This window comes from Ailuropoda melanoleuca, chromosome 14 (genome assembly GCF_002007445.2).
Source record: "Ailuropoda melanoleuca isolate Jingjing chromosome 14, ASM200744v2, whole genome shotgun sequence".
Classification (NCBI taxonomy): Eukaryota; Metazoa; Chordata; class Mammalia; order Carnivora; family Ursidae; genus Ailuropoda; species Ailuropoda melanoleuca.
In genome coordinates, this window is record NC_048231.1 from 69,570,864 (window position 1) to 69,590,513 (window position 19,650).

The 19,650-nt window shown below is 48.6% G+C and overlaps 1 protein-coding gene across 2 annotated transcripts; it reads right to left on the reverse strand.

Moving 5' to 3' along the window:
- Positions 1–2,742: 2,742 nt before the first annotated feature.
- On the reverse strand, positions 2,743–19,170 carry INO80C (INO80 complex subunit C). Of its 2 annotated transcripts, none has more exons than XM_002917592.4 (5): positions 18,955–19,170; positions 9,722–9,832; positions 8,564–8,675; positions 7,591–7,658; positions 2,743–3,145 (listed from the first exon to the last, which is right to left on the reverse strand). In XM_002917592.4, exons 1-5 carry the CDS (start codon positions 19,108–19,110, stop codon positions 3,014–3,016), a joined length of 579 nt encoding a protein of 192 aa, XP_002917638.1. In that variant the 5' UTR covers positions 19,111–19,170; the 3' UTR covers positions 2,743–3,013. The 2 variants fall into 2 exon arrangements, with proteins under 2 accessions (XP_002917638.1, XP_019653484.1); XM_019797925.2 differs by lacking the exon at positions 2,743–3,145 and adding an exon at positions 3,152–3,335.
- Positions 19,171–19,650: the final 480 nt, after the last annotated feature.

A 19,650-nucleotide genomic window follows, 5' to 3' on the forward strand; every position in this document is an offset into this window, starting at 1 on the left:
TCCTCTTAGAGTGAAGACAAGTATCGGACAGATATTGAGAGAGAGTCAAATCCACTCAGAGCAGATTGGACCTGAGTTTGGTCTTAGGAAAACAATCTGATTTCTCAGCTAATGTTAAGGGGCTGAGTGTATCCTTTGGATACTATAGGCCAATGGCAGAATTGGTAAGGTATCTGAGACAAATCACCTGTGGACATGCTGTGATGGGCAAAGTCAAGTTCTCATCCAAAGTTGAGGAAGGACCCTCCGCCGGCAGAGGGGAAAGTGGAGGGGTGGGGAGCAGACCACTGGAAAGGGCAGTTAGGAGGACACTGAAAATGTCCAGGCAGGAGGTGCTGTGCTCCTTCTGAAGTCAGGTAGGAAGAGGACCAGACAGAAGGGGAAGGATCAGTATGAGAGAAGAGGGGATCTGGGGACTGATGAGTGGGGAATAAAGAGGGAAGAGGAAGGAATCTCCAGTGCTGGGTTGCTGTGTGAAAAGGAATCCTACACACACACACACACACACACACACACACACACACACACCCCCTTCCGAATTGCCCATGGCCCTGCAATGGAAAGAGCCAGCTGATCTGTGTATTAGAAAACATACCCCATGTGGGGCGCCTGGGTGGCACAGTCGTTAAGCGTCTGCCTTCAGCTCAGGGCATGATCCCGGCATTCTGGGATCGAGTCCCACATCAGGCTCCTCTGCTAGGAGCCTGCTTCTTCCTCTCCCACTCCGCCTGCTTGTGTTCCCTCTCTCGCTGGCTGTCTCTGTCAAATAAATAAATAGAATCTTTAAAAAAAAAAAAAAACATACCCCATGTGAAATATCCACTCTGTAGTTAGAGCCACAAGGGTTCTCAACACTGGCTGCACATTAGAATCACCTGGGGAGTTTGACAATCCTGTGCCCAGGCCCCAGCTCAAGCCAGCTGAATCAGAATCCCTGGGTACTTTTACACTTCTCCTCGCCATCCCCTCCATTAGCGACAGAGGGGATGCTAATGTGCAGCCAGGGCCGAGAACCTCTGGGCCAGGCATGGATAGCAAGGGCTATTTCAGCACAAAATCACCTGCCTGGACTCCTGGTTGGAAGTGTTCACAGTTTGAAGCTTAGCTTGGCTCAGCTTGGACCCCTTGCTTGAGGTGAACCAACCTGACCTTTGGAACACAGTGCTCTGCACAGAGGCCAGCAAGGACAGCCTGGCAGGGGAACAGGAAAGCTGGGAGCCAGGTGTGTGGCACACGTGCTTCCCTCTGCCTGGGGAAGGTGGCGGTCCTCACACTCCTACATGTCACTTTCGTGCGGGGTATTTGTCAAATGCAGATGCATGGGTCCCATTCCCTGCTGGGGTTAGAAGTCGAGGGTATGGCCCAGGAATCTGCTGTTGAATGGGTCCCAGGTGACCCTGACAGAGGGCTCACAGCATGCATGCACACACCCCTAGAAGCCCCGAGAGGCCTACGGGAGCAATGGTCTGGGGGCCCCCCTGAGGGACACATATATAGGGCAGGGATTCGCTCTCATCCTGGACCTTGGCCCAGGAGAGCCGGAGCAGTTAGGACAGAGGTATCGCCCAGCAGTGTTAGAAATGATTAGAACTTCCATCTCTAAAAATGGTTAAAATTGGATAGTGGGGCACTATCCAGTTGGGGGTTTTCATGGAAAAAAAGTGGACCTTCCCCTAGTTTTCTTTGTATAATAGAAGGTGGAAGTGAAACGGGAAGGGCCCTTAGCTCACTTACTCCTTATTTCCACCAAAAGGGAAACTGGGGGATTTTCCAAGGCTGACTGCTGGCAGCAAGTGCAGGAGCCAGAGTGGGAGCCCAAGAAGCAGCCTCTGGTCTCTGAGAGAACTTCAGTTTCAGGTTTGAGGATTCCTGCACCAGAGGCACGAATGTTCAGTGTGCACAGGCTTAAAGGTTCCCACCTCTCCTGGTCCTCCCTTAGTCCCTTTCCGTGGGAGGGGAGCCACCCTGCACCCCTCCCACTCTCACCACTAGTTACTGGGGTGACACAGGGGCAGCTGTACCTGAAGAAAAGGAAGCCAGGTTCTGGGCTGCCACCTGCCCAGCAGGCTGCTCTCCCAGCTTTGTTTTTCTTTTCTCTAAGGCAGGAGAGGTTGCAGGAGGGGTATTCCCTCAGAAAGAAGAGGCACCTGGCCTCCTAATCCCCCAAAGCAGAGGTAGCTCAGGCCCCGAAGCCTCAGGGTCTAGTTCCACTGTCCTCCCTAGAGAAATACGGGAGTGGACTCAGAGAGGCCCAGGCCATGTCTCTGCACGCTCCCCCTTCGAGAAGAGGAAGCCAACACTGCTGTTCCAGAGCAGGCTTCGGTCAGAGGGACAGCACCCTGTACTGGGACAAGAGCCTTTCTCGGAAGAGGTGTCAGTGTTTGCACCCCATACTCCAGAAGTGGGGCTAGGGCTGGTGTGTTAGCCAGCTAAAACAGCCATACAAAACGCCAGACTGGGTGGCTTACATAACAGACACGGATCTCTCTCAGTTCTGGAGGCTTGGGAGAGGCTGGCCCAGCGCAGCAGGGAGAGTACTCAGCTCTTTCTTCACCAGACCCAATTTTGGACCTCCTCCAAGCATTCTCATCAAAAAACAAAAATGAAAAAACTAATCTGCTCTAAAGTGGGAGTCACCAGGACCAGGAATAATCCAGCCCTGTTGTCAGGAGTCACCATAGAGTCTTTAGATGTGTTATAGGAGAGTTCATATTGAAGCAAAAACTTGAGGAAGTACGTGAGTTAAGTTAAAAGCACAATTTTATATCTTGTCAAACAACTTCACTTGAAGCAACAACTGAAGTATAATTTAATTCAACAGGAAATATCACACTTGGAGGGAAAACACAGAAAAGAAAAAAAAAACCTGAAATTAAAGCCAAACATTCTTTCCAAGGCACAGCACTGACATTTCCAGATTGACAGCAGAATGAGTTTGTTTCCATGAAACAAAATCATGAGTCCAAAGTCGGCCTTTGAAACAGTTTTCCACCTCCTCCCCGTTTCTCAAGGCTCAGGGAACGATGCTTGTGGCCTTCCTCAGGGCCAGGTAGCCAGTGACGACGTCGGAGGGCAGCCTCCGGATGTAGGAAAACTCTTCAATGGTGCTGAACCGCAGCTTGCTCTGGGGGTCAGTGTAGTTGGCCTGGGTGGGAAACCGGCACAGAGAAAGGCAGAACGTTGGTGGTGGTGATGAATATTTGAAGTTCAAGTTTAAAAATTTTTCCTGTTTTACTTAAAGCGAAGTATCCTCATTTTGTCTTACTCTGTCACCAAGCATGCTAAATTGCTCATTTTGGCAAAGACTTGTTAATCTTCCCAGACTTAAGAAATACCTAAGGGTATGGATGGGAAGAAGAGGAGTAACCACATCAGACACTAGGATTCTTCTGGTGGGTGCTGCAAGGACTACAAGCAACAGTCCAAAACGGAATTCCTGATGATCGGCCCTCCCTGGCCCCTGCCCTCAAACTCCCACCTGCTTCCAACAGATGTTCCAGCTTTGTCCCCCAAGGTGGGAACAGGGGCTTGCCAGGCAACCCCTCCCCCCCCCCCCCCCCCCCCCCCACTCCAAGCGCTGTCTCCTGCTCTACGCCCTGCCCATGCCACTCCCATGGATGGCTCCCTGGGCTACACCACAGGGCTGCTGGGCCACTCCCCCCACCCCCCACCCTCCCACTGGAAGGGACCACCACCCTACAGCTGCAACCAAGGTCATCTCCACAACTTGCACGTCTGATCGTGTCATTCCTTGGCGTGAAATCTCTCAGTAGCTCCTCTCAAGGCCTCAGCATGGCTCCTCAGACCCCGCAAGCCAGCCAGGGCCCTCCTCCTTTCCAAACCTCTTCCTCAGCCACACGTCCCCACTCTGGTTCCAACTGCCCTGGCTCTCTGTCCCTCCCTGCATTCATACCCCACTCGCCCTTTCCTGGGGAGGGGCCACCCTGCTCCCTAATCACCTGCTCATCCTTCAGGGCTCAGCCCCCAGTCCTCTCACCAGGGAAGGCTCATCTGTTCCCCCACTCTCCCATCTGTCTCCTGTAGAATGCTTCTCTCTTGCTTTCACATTTATTATCTGCATGACTCTCTGAGTGAGGTCTAGGCTGAGAGGCTCCATGGGGCAGGAACCCTGTGGTTTGCTTATCACGGCATCCCTGTTCCTAGTGCAATGCAGAGTGCCCGGTGGGCCTTCAGCTCGTGTTTGTACAATGAGGAAGGAAGGAAGAACAAATGGAGGATCAGGACAATCACATAAAAGAGAACTCATTTCTCACTGACATCAAAATTCTCTTTTGGTCTGTATTCCCCACATACAAAATGGAGAAAAAAAAATTCACTTACTATATACCCCAAGTCACATGGCTTTTACAGAGTTTGAAACAGAAACCATGAGGGTGAGTCACTTGGACCTCCTTTAAAAAATTATAAAAGATGCCATTAAAGTCTAGACAGATAACGTCCAGTTACTGCAGTGCGGACCGTCTGTGTGGACCCCGCCGGGCGGCAGTGCTGTGTCACCGAAGATGGGAGGGGAGGCCAGAGAAGCAATAGCTGAGGGGAACTTAGTCACAGGGTTCTCACACTCTACAAAGTCCTCAATTCTGCCTCAGGGGATCTCCCTAAGGTAGTTAACATCTGCGTGGCAGGAAAAGGAGATTATTCCTCAAGATTAATTAAAGCTTTCCAGAAAATAAAACCTTGATCCTTTGGCTTCATCTAGATCTTGCCTTTCTGTCCCACATTTCCTTTAACGACCATAATTAAATTAAGGAAGGCTTACACAGAAAAACAGCAACAAGCCCCTCTGGAGAACTGGCCACGAGGCAGTTAGAAGCGCGGACCCACAGGAGAGGCCCCCCTGCAGTTGCAAGCAGGGGGGCAGGCCTGCACAGCTGGCTTTGATCATCTCGCCTCCAGAGAGGAACCAGCTCCGGCCTGGCCCCATTTCTGTGGCTGCCTCACTCCCACCACCAAACTGCGCAGCGCTGGCCCGCCCAAGTTCAGACCTCACTGCCAGGAAGGCTGCTGAGTAAATAAGGCTCAATACAGAGATACTCTGGCACCACAGAACAGTTACCAACGAAAGTTCGCGCAGACCAGACCTGACCTAGTATTCTGAACAGAAGGGAGGATGCCAAGTGACACCCCAGAGCTGAACAAGGAAAAAACTGCACCCCTCTAGTCTGCCCTCCTCTGGCTTCCAGCCCCAGAACCTGAGCGCAACAAAGGCCACCTTCCCGTAGGGTGGCAGTCATCGGTTCCAAGGCCTCCCTTGCCACGAGGTGACAGGCAGCACCCGCTGCTCTTCCCGTCTCACCCAGAGCCACGGTTCTTTCCATAGCTTTGGAACAAGGACAACACACAGATGTGACCCCACCTGCCTTCCTGCCATGCCCACGCATGGGGGGGCGGACAGCCACTTGGCCGGCCAGGAACAGGTGCGTCCGTGTAAATATGAGCAGGGCTTTATTTTTTAATTATGCAACTTTAATTTACACAAGTAACAAATGGACACATTCTCCTCTTAAAAAAGAAGAGAAAACATTATGAATAAGACTCAAGTCCCCTTTTCCAACCATCTACCATCCAAAAGTCCTTGCCTTTCCCTGAGGAAACCACTGTATGTGGGCACCCTTCCAGACCTTGTTTGTGTATACCCTTACACACCTATATAAACACAACAGGGAAATTACCCACTATTTTTTTGTGACTGCGTGTGGGTTTTTGCTTAAGTGATAGCATGCTGCTTATGCTGCCTTGCACCTTTCAGTAAACGATACGTCTTGGAAGTTTATCCCTGTTGTTACGTACACATCAAGCCCACAGACTAGTATGAGATCATCCCTACCCCCAAGCCCTGGCTGACTGACCTTTATTGTGTTCCCAATATTTTGTTCATATTTCCACTTTCTCATAATCATTTCTGCATGAAGCTCCTCGTACATACTATTTCTCTAGGGAGCTGCCTAGAAGGCAAAGTGCTGGGTCATAGGCTTTAGCTTTTCTGTCTCCACAGGTACTGCCAGATGTCCTCCAAAGAATCCAGACTAACGTATTCCCACCTCAAACGGGCCGTGAATTGAGGATATCTGTTCCTCTGTGTTGATGATGTTTATAATCAAACACCTTCCTTTCTTCCCTGCTGATGAGCCTTTTTCCTAATTATCAGTGAGACTATCTACTTACTGCTCATCTGTATGTCCTCCTTGTAACTGTCTTCATATCCTTTTAGCTGGTCCTCCTATGGGACTGCCTTTCAATGATTTGGTAGCATTCTTTGTATATTCAAAATTTCCTAATTCTTACATACAGTGGGGCCAGAGGTTTTAGGTTACATAGGACATGACAAGTCCTTGCCTGTTGCATAAAGGGGCCTGGAACAATGCTTCTCAAAGTGATTCTTGTGCCTCCTAATGTGTGCAAGTCACTGCGACAGCAGATGAGCTGCCCAGCGGCGAGGATAAGCTACCTTGTAAGGGACCACCTAAGTCTGCCCATAAACCACGGCCTCTCCAAGGAGGAATGTCTATCTGGGGCTGGGATGGAACAACTGCTCCCACACTAGCTCTCCTGCTATAAACAATTATTAAAATGGGTGAAATAGATGAGGTGACTATTTTCAGGCAGTAGACAAGAGATCGTGTAGGACCACAACACTCCTCATAAAGGTGAAGTCCCTCCGAAGTTAGAAAGAGATACGTGCCCTGAATGGATGGCAGAAGAACCCATGACACACACACGCGCACGCACAAACATGCACACGCACGCCATGTTACAGTACCTCTACTCTCCCCTGTTGTTTTTTACAATCACTGTATTTAAGGCTGTATGTTAAAAAGTTTGTAGTACAGGGGCACCTGGGTGGCTCAGTCAGCTAAGTATCCGACTCTTGATCTCAGCTCAGGTCTTGATCTCAGGGTTGTGGGTTCAAGCCCCACATAGGGCTCCACACTGGGCATGGAGCCTACTTCAAAAAAAAAAAAAGTCTGTAGTACACAGAGGAGTCTGTGCTCTGCAGAGGAGAAGCTACAACATACAACTGATTCGGAGAAAATGACATTATTTTCCAAAATGGAAGAAAAACTCAAATCTTTCCCAGCACAAAATATGTATCATTGGTTTAGTCAGTTTGTTACAAAAGTTTGGAGTCATACATTTTCATAAAAATGTAAAGCATTTAAATGATATGTATGAGTCTTAAAAAGTGAAGTGTTCCATTTTGGTTTAACTGTATTTTTAAAAGTACAATCTTCTCTAAAATATGAGAAATCTAAAAAATTTCAGCAGTAAAAAAAAGAAATCGTTTCTTTCTTGTCATCTCATGTGTTAACAAGCAGAGGAAGGGGAGGTTAAAGCTGGGTCTCCCACTTTCTGGAGCAATCTTCCCTCCGGGCTGCCCACACGGAGGCCCCCCGTGTTGGCCACTCTACAATAAGCGTGTGAGCGCTTCAGCACAAACCCACTACCTGTTTGAAGTACGCAGGCTCCAGGCAGGGTCAGGGGCAGCCCGTATCAACCCTGTCTAAATGGCACTGTGAAATCTCCCTTCCAGCTCAGCGCTATGAGACCCAGAGATGTAACTATACTCACAAGAAGACCGGAAACATCAGAATACTTCTTAGCCGGTTTAAAGGAGGGAGGAGCGTCGATACTGAAGTCTGGCGGGGGGGAGGGGGGGGAGAAAGAAGATAACTCAGCTGGCTTTAAAATATTCAGATCCCTTCCCTTTTTTCTCCAAAAATGCTGTTTGATAATATTTCTGAAATGTTTACTCTGTGATTAAGTCCTCCCAGAATTCTCTGGGGGAGGAATGCAGTACATCAGAGACCAAGCGCAGGCTCTGGATTGAGCTCTGCCCCATCCCTGGGGCCCCTCTACTCCAGCAGAACCCCCGGAGAGCTCATCTGCCCACAGGCCACTCTCACTGCCGCAGGCTACACAGGCTGTGGGCGATGCCGAACGACCCACTAATTGGATCTGAGCATCTGGACACCGGAATGCCCACACCCAGACCCTGACTAGCTCACTCCTCACCCATCTGAGTCACCTCCATGAAAGATGTGCTGTGGGACAGGAGATGGTGGGAACTCTGACCCGTACTTTCCAGTGAGGATGAACAGAACACGGCACAGTGCTTTACACAGACGTGCAAATACTGCAGCGTAAAGCATTTACTCTGACAAACAATGGCACGGAGTTAGCCTTTAAGACGGTTGTTGGAAAGCCTCCTAAATCTTGGGCAACCCTGTTCTTGGAAAGAACATTTTAAGTGCAGACTCCTGAATAAGAGGTTTGTCTGATAGAAACACCAGTGTTATCATATCAGGACCGATTTCTCCAGAGTGACATGTTACCAGTGCCACTAACAACCACACACCCACGATGACACAAACAGGTTTGGCACACAGCTGTGTGCACATCATCTCCTAAGGCTGATGCACCGCTCCGATCCCTGAGCGACAAGCCTTTTCCTCCACTAAGTCAAACACAGGCAAGCCACGTAGGTTTGTTACAAGTTCCTACTCTGAACATTGTAAACACACGAAGGCTCTAGACGGCTCACAGTTAGGATCGTTCAGTTGCCACGGCAATGCCCTTTCAGCAGCGAGGATCTGTTTCAGGTTCTTCCAGGTTCTGTTCTTCTTGCCAGTGACCGCACCGCCGTGGCCAGAGTGCTGGCATGAAAGACGTGGAGAAGAAACAGAAATCAGCAGAGGCTATCATTTCGGGATCTGAAGGACGCTTACTCTTAACCGTAACACAGCCCTCATTCTGCCAGCTCATCTGCACCCCGAAGGGCTGGGGTTTTTTCTAAGTATTACACTGTACACTTCAATCTTATAAAAACACAAAGCTTTTGTATTATCAAAACCCATGAGATAGTTGGTCATGGAGCAGAAATAAAAGGGTTTTTTTTTGTTGTCCTTTTTTATAATTCATAGAAAAATCACATCCTTTATTGGATTAACTTTAGAGAATTCACTCTGAATTCCCCATTATTTTAAAATAAATTTATTCCAAAGTTAGATTTAAAACTCATGACCACATCTCTCAACTCCCTTCTGAGGGCAGGTCACTGCCTGGCAAATTATGGGAGATGCTGGAAAACCCAAATAACCCTCAATCATGGCATGGCAAGCCCTCTGGAAATTTTTCTTTTTTGTTCTATAAAAATGATAAAATAAAATGGAAAATAATACCAAAATCTGTGGCAGGCACTGGTAATACTGTATTTTTAAAACCAATGGGGAAAAAAAAAAGACTTCTAATGACATCATATGAGTCTCTGGAATTATAATAGCTCTCAAGAATGAAAGGAAGAGTAGCCTATTTCTACTTTACAGCCACATAAGTTAGATTTACTTAAACTAATGAGGAGAACTCCCCTTTTAATTGTTTTAAGTCTCACAAAACTTACATAAGCCCAATGAAAAGGGATGGTGAACAACCAGGGAAATGACCCACACTCCAAATACTATCCTTTAACGGGTTCCACGAGGAGCACCAAAATCCTGGGGAACCGGCCCACTGGGTGAGCAACGGGAAGGGCTCTCCTCCTGCCCCCACCCTCTCCTAACAGCCCCTGGCACAGAAGGTGGTGACGTGGACTGACAGAGAAAGGGACACCAGTGCCACCGGGGCTGCAGGCCCAGCAGGATCAGATCTGGGCTGGGGTGTGGCTGTTTGGTTTTTTCATTTATAAAACACCTTAGAAGCTTACCACAAAGTTTGGATCCTTAAATGGCAATGGCTTAGCAGCTTTCTCCATAGGTCCCGTACTGAAATCGGAGGGCACCATCTTATTCTCACTCATGGCTTCCATGCTGATACCCTTAAAATATAATGAATAGTCTGAGGTCAGTTTCTTCTAGCTGAGGTCCCTAACTTGGCACCCAAAAAGACTGAAGAGGATACCACGGGACATGTGAAGGAAGACAGTGCCACAGAGCCCTCGCAGGTAGCCTGCACCGAAAGGGCATGACAGACTGGGAGAGACAGCCAGGACCCCAGCTGCCATGCTTCCTGGTTCCCCCATGCGCCAAGCAGTAGGGGTGTGTGTCCTTCCTGAGCCGGCTCATTGAACTCTGACAACTGCTGTTACACCCCCCCCCATTTTCTGAAGAGAAAATTGAGGCTCAGGGGTATGGGTTCAAGGCCACACAGTGATTACCCCTGGATTCAAACCCAGGCGGGGTCAATTCCAAAGCCCTCACCATCTCCACAACACAACGTCGTGCCTACTCCTGCTGATCTTGTCAAACTGTGCCTTAAAACACTGAGACAAAAAAAAAGGCCAGCCCCTGTAAGGGTGTCTGTCATCAGCCAGAAAACCCAGGCTGCAGCTCTTCTGCTCCAGGCAAGCAACGGGATGCAGGCATTCTGAGGAAGGAGAGAACAGGGAGAGGGGGCTGCACGGTCACGGGTCAGCTGGCTGCAGCCAGAGCGCCCCGACAAGCAGGCTAAATGCTTTAAAACAAAAAAACCTTTCAGGTTCACCATTACCAAGAAAAAACAAGCCAAACTAAGACTTCGCTTCTGATTTTTAATGCAATTTCCAATCTTCCCAGACTGCAATAAATTCTTAATGGATATGTAATTTACATACAGTGAAAGGCACAGATCTCAAGTGTAGGTTTCATGAGTTTTGCCAAATCTTTACACTTGTGTAATCCGTGTCCCTACGGAGATAAAGAACATTTCCGTCACCCCAGAAAGTTCCCTCATGCCCCGTCCTAGTCAGCACCTTCCACCCTCAGGGGCAACTGCTGTTGTGATTGCTACCATGCCACGTTTGCCCCTTTTACAACTTCATGTAAAGGGAATCTGACAGCATGTACTCGTGTTTGGCATCTTTAGTTCAGCAGAGAGTTTTTAAGATCTCTCCATGTTGCTACAGAGGTCAGTAATTTGTTGCACTGTGTCTGCGCGCACTCAGCAGAGCGGTATCCCGCCGTGCGGAGGTTCCACAATTTTTTTATCCATTTGCCCTGGATGAACACGGGCGGCATTTTCAGTTTTCAGCTGTTATAAATAACACTGCTGTGAACATTCTGTACCAGGCTTTGTGTGGCCCTGTGTTTGCACTTCTCTTGGGTAAATACCTAGGAGCGGAATGGTTGCGTGATAGGGTAAGTGTATGTTTAACATTATAAGAAACTGCCAAGTCGTCTTCCTAAACGGTGGCCCTCTCTGACACTCCGGGCAGCAATGTAGGAGAGTGCTGGGGCGGGGGGTGTACTCCATTACCCCCACCCCCACACCTGCAGTGACATGGGGGCCACTCACTTCGCTGCAGTAGTTCTCCAATGGTCTCCTCTCAAACACCTTCCCAGACGCTTTGCCAGGGTCTCTGCATGTGGGCCTGTGCGCCTCCTCGGTCCACACCACCTCTTTTGTCTGGCATGCCCCTCAACTCATCCCCCCTACCCTTCATGATCTTTCCAAAGCCCAGCTCAACGTCAACTCTGTAAGAACTAAGAGGCCTTCAATTTCTCAAACTTTTCCCACCATCCACAGCCACAAGTGTTCTTGTGTCTCTCTCTCTCTCCTCTCACACTCCCTCCCCCTTCTCCCAGCCATCCTTCCCACTGTCCTCAGCCCTTATCTGGCACCTTCCTCAGCTCCCAGCCCTAGAGGAGGGGCTCTGCAGTGCACACCTGGACCACTCCCTTCTCTCCAGCACAGGCAGGGAGGCACTCTTAAAGACAGGCTTGATGGGGTGCCCCTCCTTTATAGCGGGCCAGTGGGCCTGACGGACCTTGAGGTTAGAAACACATCCTGGCCTCCTCTCCAGCCTTACCTTTCTCTACCCTTCCTTCCTGCATTTTGTATTTTCTGGTACAAAATCCATTGAGTCATTTTCATGGCACAAATAGTTTCCAATTTTCCCATTTTCATTTATGCTTAACTAAGATTATTTTCATTGGGATTAGTCCATGCCAGTTTTAATTTTTTTTTAAAGATTTTTTATTTATTTATTAGACAGAGATAGAGACAGCCAGCGAGAGAGGGAACACAAGCAGGGGGAGTGGGAGAGGAAGAAGCAGGCTCATAGCTGAGGAGCCTGACGTGGGGCTCGATCCCATAACGCCGGGATCACGCCCTGAGCCGAAGGCAGACGCTTAACCGCTGTGCCACCCAGGCGCCCCAGTTTTAATTTTATAACAAAGATCAGATCTAGCACTATGTACATAATTTTTATTGCCCCTGTAATTTTTCCTTCATGGTCATGGCATTTCTGCCAGATACATGTATTCTGAGAGGCCCAATTTGATGAGGAAAATTTGATTTTCCCATCACATTTAATCAATAACCAACATTACCTTGTAGAGTTTTAGCCAGCTATCAACGTTATTTTGGGTTGACTAGTTGTAAGACTAATATCTACTATAAATTAGATATATTGATGGAGAGTTTGTATTTATATCTTAGTCAAGGAAAAAATCGCAGCTTTATGGAACAGGAATAACAGACCAGCAGAAGGAGAGACAAGAGAGAGAGGTGAGCAGCCAAGGGAAGAGAAAGCCTCAGAGCGGTTGCACATCCTGCCTCACCGCGTGGCTGGGTCTTCCATTCCCTGCATCAAACTCGATCAGAAACTACTGTTATGTGTATTCTGAGGAGGAGCACAGACGGAATGAGGGGAGGCTAGAGCGAAGCCTGTGCTACTGGACTGAAATCAGAGGTTCCCAGTGTGGACTCACAGCTTTAACCCAGCTCAGGCAGAGAAACAGAGAAACCGATACAGAGAGTATGGGGGAGGGGGGCACACACACCCCTATCCTTCCTAGCTCTCTCCAGAGACAGCTGGAAACAACAACAGGCACACCTGTGCTCAGATCCTGGTTTCTAAATGTGATTCTCCAAGAACCACTGATCCTTAAAAAAGTAGCTAGTTCTAGGGCTGGGACAGGAAAATACAGGATGAGCCTTGTGGTTCGAGAAAGTAAGAAAATAGCTGTATCAGTCAGCTAGGGCTGCCCTGACAAAATACCACAGACTGGGTGGGTTAAACAACAGACATGTATTTTCTCACAGCTCTGGAAACTCCAAGTCCAGATCAAGGTGTCAGCGGGGTTGGTTTCTCCTGAGGCCTGGATCTTTGGCTTGTGGACGACGGTCTTCTTGCTGTGTCCTCACACGGCCTTTCCTCTGCACACTCCCCTCCTTGGTGTCTCTTCCTCTTATATGGACAACAGTCATATTGGATTAGGGCTCCACCTTTATGACCTTATTTAACCTTAATTACCTCTGTAACAGCCCTATCTCCAAATACAGTAATGTTCTGAGGTGTACTGGGGGCTAGGACTCCATATGAATCTCGAAGGGACACAATTCAGTTCATAACAGTTCACAACAGCACTCAAAAAATGATGGGGGTCTATTAAAGCACGCAGAAGCCAGTCTGAAGAAGTTCCCACTAGCAGAGGACAATTTGAACAACAAAACAAATAACACTGATCCAGAACATACAAAGAATTGTTATCACTCAGCAACAACAAAAATTCTGTTTTAAAAAGGGCAAAGGATTTCAGTCAACATTTCTTCTCTTATGGCCAGCATAAAAGGGGCTGCACATCATCAAAACTACCATGAGGTATCACTTCACGCCACCGGGACGGCCACAGTCACAGACAATAGCATGTCAGCAAGGATCTGGAGAGACTGCAACCCTCACACGTTGTTTGTGAGATAGTAAGAGTGTGGTCACTTTGAAAAAGTTTGGTGTTTCCTCAAAATGTGAAACAGAATTATCACGTGACCTAACAATTCATCTCAAGAGAATTAAAAAAGTCTATGCAAAAATGTGCACATTCATAGAAGTATTTCCCATAATAGCTAAGACGTGCAAACAACCAACCTGTCCATCAACTGATGAATACACGAAGTGTGGTATATCCGCACAATGGCATATTCATTCAACTATAGAAGGGAATAAAGAACTGACTCACGCAACTACACAGATAAGCCTTGAAAATACTATAACTGAGGGGCGCCCGGGTGGCGCAGTCGGTTAAGTGTCCGGCTCTTGACTTCAGCTCGGGTCATGATCTCAGGGTCATGAGATCAAGCCCCTACATTGGACTCCACACTCAGAGCGGAGTCGGCTTGAGTTTCTCTCCCTCTCCTTCTGCTCCTCCTCCTCACACTCTCTCTGATAAATAAATACATCATAAAAAAAAAGGAAAGAAAATATTATGGTAATTGAAAGCAGACATAAAAGGCCATTCGCATGAGGTAACTACAGCAGTCAAAGATCAGAGGTACCTCAGAGGAAGGGCGACGGGAGTGACTGTGAATAGGCAGAGGGTTTCTTTTTGGGGTCATGGAAATACTCTAAAATTAGATGGTGGTGGTGGTTACACAACTCGCAATATACTACGAGCCACAGAAGTGCACATTTTAAGAGGGTGAATTTTATGGTATGTGAATTATAACCCAATAAAGCAGTTACAAATAAACAAATTTATGGATGAATGAATAAAGCTAGTCTCAAAGTATCTCCCCACAGGATACTTTAATACGAACAGGAAAATAATAACTTCACAGTGGAGAGACCTGGCAGACACCACCTTACTCAGTGCTCAAAGCTAACGGCGGTAACGGAACACAGGCCATCGTGTGCCATGATACGATGCACTGAAAAGGGGACAGCATCAGTTCTGTACCCTTGCCAAGAATGTATTACCCGTATCTGATCATGAGGAAATATCAGACAAGCCCAAGTTGAGGAACATTCTATAAAATAAGTGACCAGTACTCTTCAAAAGTGTCAGGTCATTAAAGATAAAGACCAAAGAACTGTTCTACATAAAAAGGAAGCTAAAGACACATGATAACTGAACACAACACATGATCCTAGATGGATCCTGGACCCGAGCAAAGACAAGAACACGGTCTATGGATTAGGGGTCAGCGTTGCTTCAGTGTTAATTCCCTAAATTTGATGGCTGTACTATTGTTACATAGGAGAATGCCTCTGGTGTAGGAAATCCACACTGAAATATCTACAGCATTAAAAAAAAATACGGTGGCCAAGAGAAACCTCTTCCCTGGGGTACGCCCAGCTGCTAACCGGACAGCAAATGAGCCAGGGGCTCCACAGACCTCAAGAGGAAGCTACAGCTGGCATGCGGGTCAGGAAGAGCGACTGTCACTGGCTCTCCCAAGAGGCTGTGGTTCAGGGGCAAAGGAGGAAGCCTCACTCACTGGCTGGGAGGCACATGAGATGAGCAGGTCTAAGGAAACCGGCCAGTGTCAGAAGAAGCAAAGTGATCTTTTCCGCAAGGAATGGAGCAATTCGTAAGGGTGGCCACAGGACCACTCAGTGAGGAGCAGGCCAGTGGGCAGGGACCATGAGGAGGCTGGCCTACAGGTGGCCTCAAGTACGTGAGAGAGAGAAAGACAGCCCTAAAAACTACACAGCAAGCATCATGCCCGAACAGAAAAGCCAGACCGCTAGGGACAACTCAGGGGAAACAGGCAGAAAATAAGAGGTTTCCCAGGGCCAGATACGTTTAAGCTTTTTACTGTTGCAGTTTTTCATAAAGAAAATGACTGCTTATGTAATGTTTCCATCTGGGAGAAAATAAGCAAACGGAACTGCTCACGAAGCAAGGGGAAGATCCCAGAGGGGAATGGGGAAGCAGGCCCCAGGCCCCGACAGTGACTACGGAACACGCCCAGCTGGCAGCCACCAACCTCAAGCAACAGCCTTAGCTCTTCCTCCCGTGCAGGAAGGGCACAGAGACTGCATCTCTCCCCTTCTCTGGAGGCCCCTTCCCTGATTCCTAGTGGGTAAGCTCCAAGTGCTGTGTGCACACTGAAATCCTGGGAAGGAATCAGGGCGCTCTTTGATGTAGGCCGTTCCCAGGCCCCAGGGAGAGACAGGAGAATGCCAGCAGGCAGAAAGGCCTCGCTGAGATTGGGGAGGCGATGCTGCCCCAGAGGCCACCAAGAGAAGCAGGTACTTCTGCAAGTGTGTGTGGGGTGGGAGGTCTGGGAGCTCTGCCAGGGGAGAGGACGCACCGTCAGACAGGTGCGTCTGCTGGGAGGAAGGGGAAGGTGTACAAGAGAGTGCCAGAAGTGTGCATCGCCACTCCGGGCAGCATGCCAGAGAAGCAGCAGCAAGGGGATGGAGAGGATGTGCTCAAGCACTGAGTTTCAGAGCGGTCCCCTCCTGCTAATTTGGTCCCTCCATCCTCTGTCCTTTCCGGTCAGCAGGGCCGGTGAGGAGCCATGCTGAAGAAGGGGCAGAGAAAGGAAGCCATCCCAACAAGAACTGAGCCCCATCATTCCAGAGCTGCATCCTGCCTGAGAAACAGTGAGGACTCTCCTCCCTCTCAGACCAGGACCCAAAAGTACACCCCCCGCTCCCGGGGTCCAGAACTGGGTGTTGTGCCATTCCTTCCTCCTTAACCCCACCCTGCATGATACTGCACCTTCCTTCTTCCACACCCTGGGCTCTAGCGGGGCTGAGACTCTGGTGCCTATTAGCCAGGGGATGAGGGAGCAGCCTTCAGTGAAAGGGAGGATCAAGATCAAGTCTGTGAGGCTGGGACGCAAGAAAATAAAATTTTAAATGATGCAGTTTCCACATTACTAAGCCACTGTTTACACCAGGACACTTTATGAGATGAACCATCCCATTCCCAAGACATGAACACCCTACAAAGAGGAGAGAAATAACACTTAGCATGCAGTGTCCCCTCTCTGGAGCTCAAGAAGAGATGATGCAAGTCCCAGGGAGGAGAAACCTGGCCCTATCAAAGCAGCACATGCCTACCTCTAACAGAGACTGCAGTCCGCAAGGCCTCCACTAGCCAAATAAACAGCTTCACCTCTCCAGACAGCAACCTGCGTAACTGACTCAGGCGTGAGGATAGTGTGGTCACAGATAAATGCCCTTTGTCTTGTCACTGAAAAATCAAATGCCCAGTTACATCAATCTAACAGTATTCTAGAATAAAGTCGCTGAGCCTAATCTAGAACTGCAATGTTGTAGTGGGGTGACATAAAACAGAACTGTGAGAAGCAACCTAAATATTCGATAAAGTCAAATAAGCACACTCAATTCCTTGAGAAGCCTGTCAACATAGGGAGATTCATGAAATAATGCTGAGTGCACGAAGTTGTATATCGAGGACACTGATGAAAAACTATCTCAAGGTAGAAAACACAAATTATAATAGTCGTCAGGGAAGAAGTGGGTGACTTTTTATGTCCACTTTAAAAACAGAAAAAAAGGGGGGGGGCCTGGGTGGCTCAGTAGATTGAGTCCAGCTCTTGATTTCAGCTCAGATCTCAGGGTCCTGAGAACAAGCCCTCCACTGGCTCAACGTTCAGAGGGCAGTTTGCTTGAAATTCTTTCTCTGCCCCTCCCCCTACTCATGCACATGGGAGCGCTCTCTCTCAAAATAAATAATTTTTAAAAAATAGAAAAAAGGAACTTCTAAAACTAACATTATTACGATTTTTTTTTAAAGCTGAGGTAGGGTCACCTGGGTAGCTCAGTTGGTAAGGATCTGACTCTTGATTTTGGCTCAGGTCATGATCTCAGGGTCCTGGTATGGAGCCCTGCATCAGACTCCGCACTCAGCTCAGAATCTACTTGGGATTCTCTCTCTCTCCTTCTGCCCCTCCCCCCACTTGTGCCACCCTCTAAAATAAATCTTTTCAAAACAAAACAAAACACAGAGGTTTAAGAATTAAATGAGATAGGGGTGGGACGCCCGAGTGGCACAGTCCCTTAAGTGTCTGCCGTTGGGGTCAATCCCAGCCCCGCCTCCCACCTCAGGCTCCTTGCTGGGAGGGGAGCCTGCTTCTCCCTCTGCCTGCCACTCCCCCTGCTTGTGCGCTTTCTCTGACAAATAAATAAAATATTATAAAAAAAATAAGGTGGGGGGGCCTGTCTGGTTCCTTCAGTGGAGCTTGAGACTCTTAATCTTGAGGTTGTTAAATTCGAGCCCCATGTTGGGCATAGAGATTACTTAAAAAAATAAAATCTTAAAAAAAAAAAAAGAATTAAATGAGATAGTACTTAGAAAGTGCTTGGGGAGGCGCCTGGATGGCTCTGTTGGTTAAGCATCTGCCTTTGGCTCAGGTCATGATCCCTGAGTGCAGGGATCGAGCCCTGCGTGGGGCTCTCTGCTCAGCGGGAAGCCTGCTTCTCCCTCTGCCTGCTCTTCCCCCTGCTTGTGCTTTCTCTGTCAAATAAATAAATAAAATCTTGGGGAAAAAAAAAAAAGAAAATAAAGTGCTTAGAACAGTGCCTGGGACAGTGCTCTCTTATTGCTTAAAATAAAATGCAGGAGCCAAGAAAAACACTAATCTAACCAAATCACTCCTCTGCAGAAAATCCTTTGCTCCAATTGTGGAGCCTAAATTACCCAGATGCCATGCGGTCTGTGCCAGGCACTGTGTTCAGGGATTTCCGACCATGATCTCATGAAATCCTTTTACCAACACCATGGAGTAAGACCAAACCACTTTGGGACAGGGAAACTGGGCGTCAACAAAGTACTTTTCGGAGAATGAGGGAAGCCATCACTATCAATACATCCTGTATTCCTGCATTTTTAGGACATTAGGACGCTCTGCACCTCATGGACACTCGGGACACGTCCGTAAAAAGGACGAAGGTGAGACACGCTGACTTGAGCAAGACTGAAACTCACAGGAAAGTCCCAGGCCTCAACCTAAACGCGACAGGAGGGGACGATCATTTCACTAAGTCGGTAATAACATCCCCACCTCTCCTGCTTTGAAAGACAATGCAACGCGGGTGGAGCTTGAACCAAAGTCCACTTGTCCACACCAAGGAAAACGTTTCATTCGCACGAGTGATCTGCACCCACGAGGCCAGATTCAAGGGCCCTGCCCCGCCTTGCGCACGCGCCCTCGCCACGCCCCGCACGGCCTTGCGCACGCGCAGCCTGACGAGCCGCAGCATACCTGAGTAAAGCTGGAGGCGGACACTTTTTTCTTCTTACTAGCGCTGTAACCGCCAGCGCTGCTACAGTTGTGGGAAGGACTGGCTGGCCTCTTCTTGCTGTTCCGGGCTATCGCCGGAGTGGAAGTGGTGGCCACAATTGGAATTTGAGCCGCCATTCCTACCCCAAGTCTTCCTCCTCCCCCCCGCCCCCAGTTTCTCGGTTACAGGCTTTGGAACTTCCGGCTCGGCGTTACTTCCGCCTTCAGGCGCGAAAATCCGGCCTGGACTCTCGGCGCGTTCGCGGACTTCTTTCGGCCAATTCTAAAAGGCGGAGGTCGGAGCAGTCCAATCCGTGGAGGCCGGAGGGTGTCGGACGGGCCGTGGCCTGCTACTCAGGCACTCTGAACCTGGGCACGTGCTAGGAAATTCGTCGTGATTTAGGAACAGAACATCTTGTGATTTTTTTCAACACTGGGTTCTTTTAAAAATCAGTAACCGTGTTGTCTTTTCTCAGTCAGAAGACTGATCACTTTTAATGTCTAAGTAAAGTTAGGGTTGTTCTGAGTGGATTGAACAGACTGCCAAGCTGCTGGCCCTCCCCGTGGTCGCTGCGTTCGCATGCGGAGCAAGTTTGTGTATATTGGCTGGGAGTCCAAATGGACTTGAAGAGAGGTTCTTAACCTTTTTGGAGTGAGCCCCAGAACTCTTGGAGCATG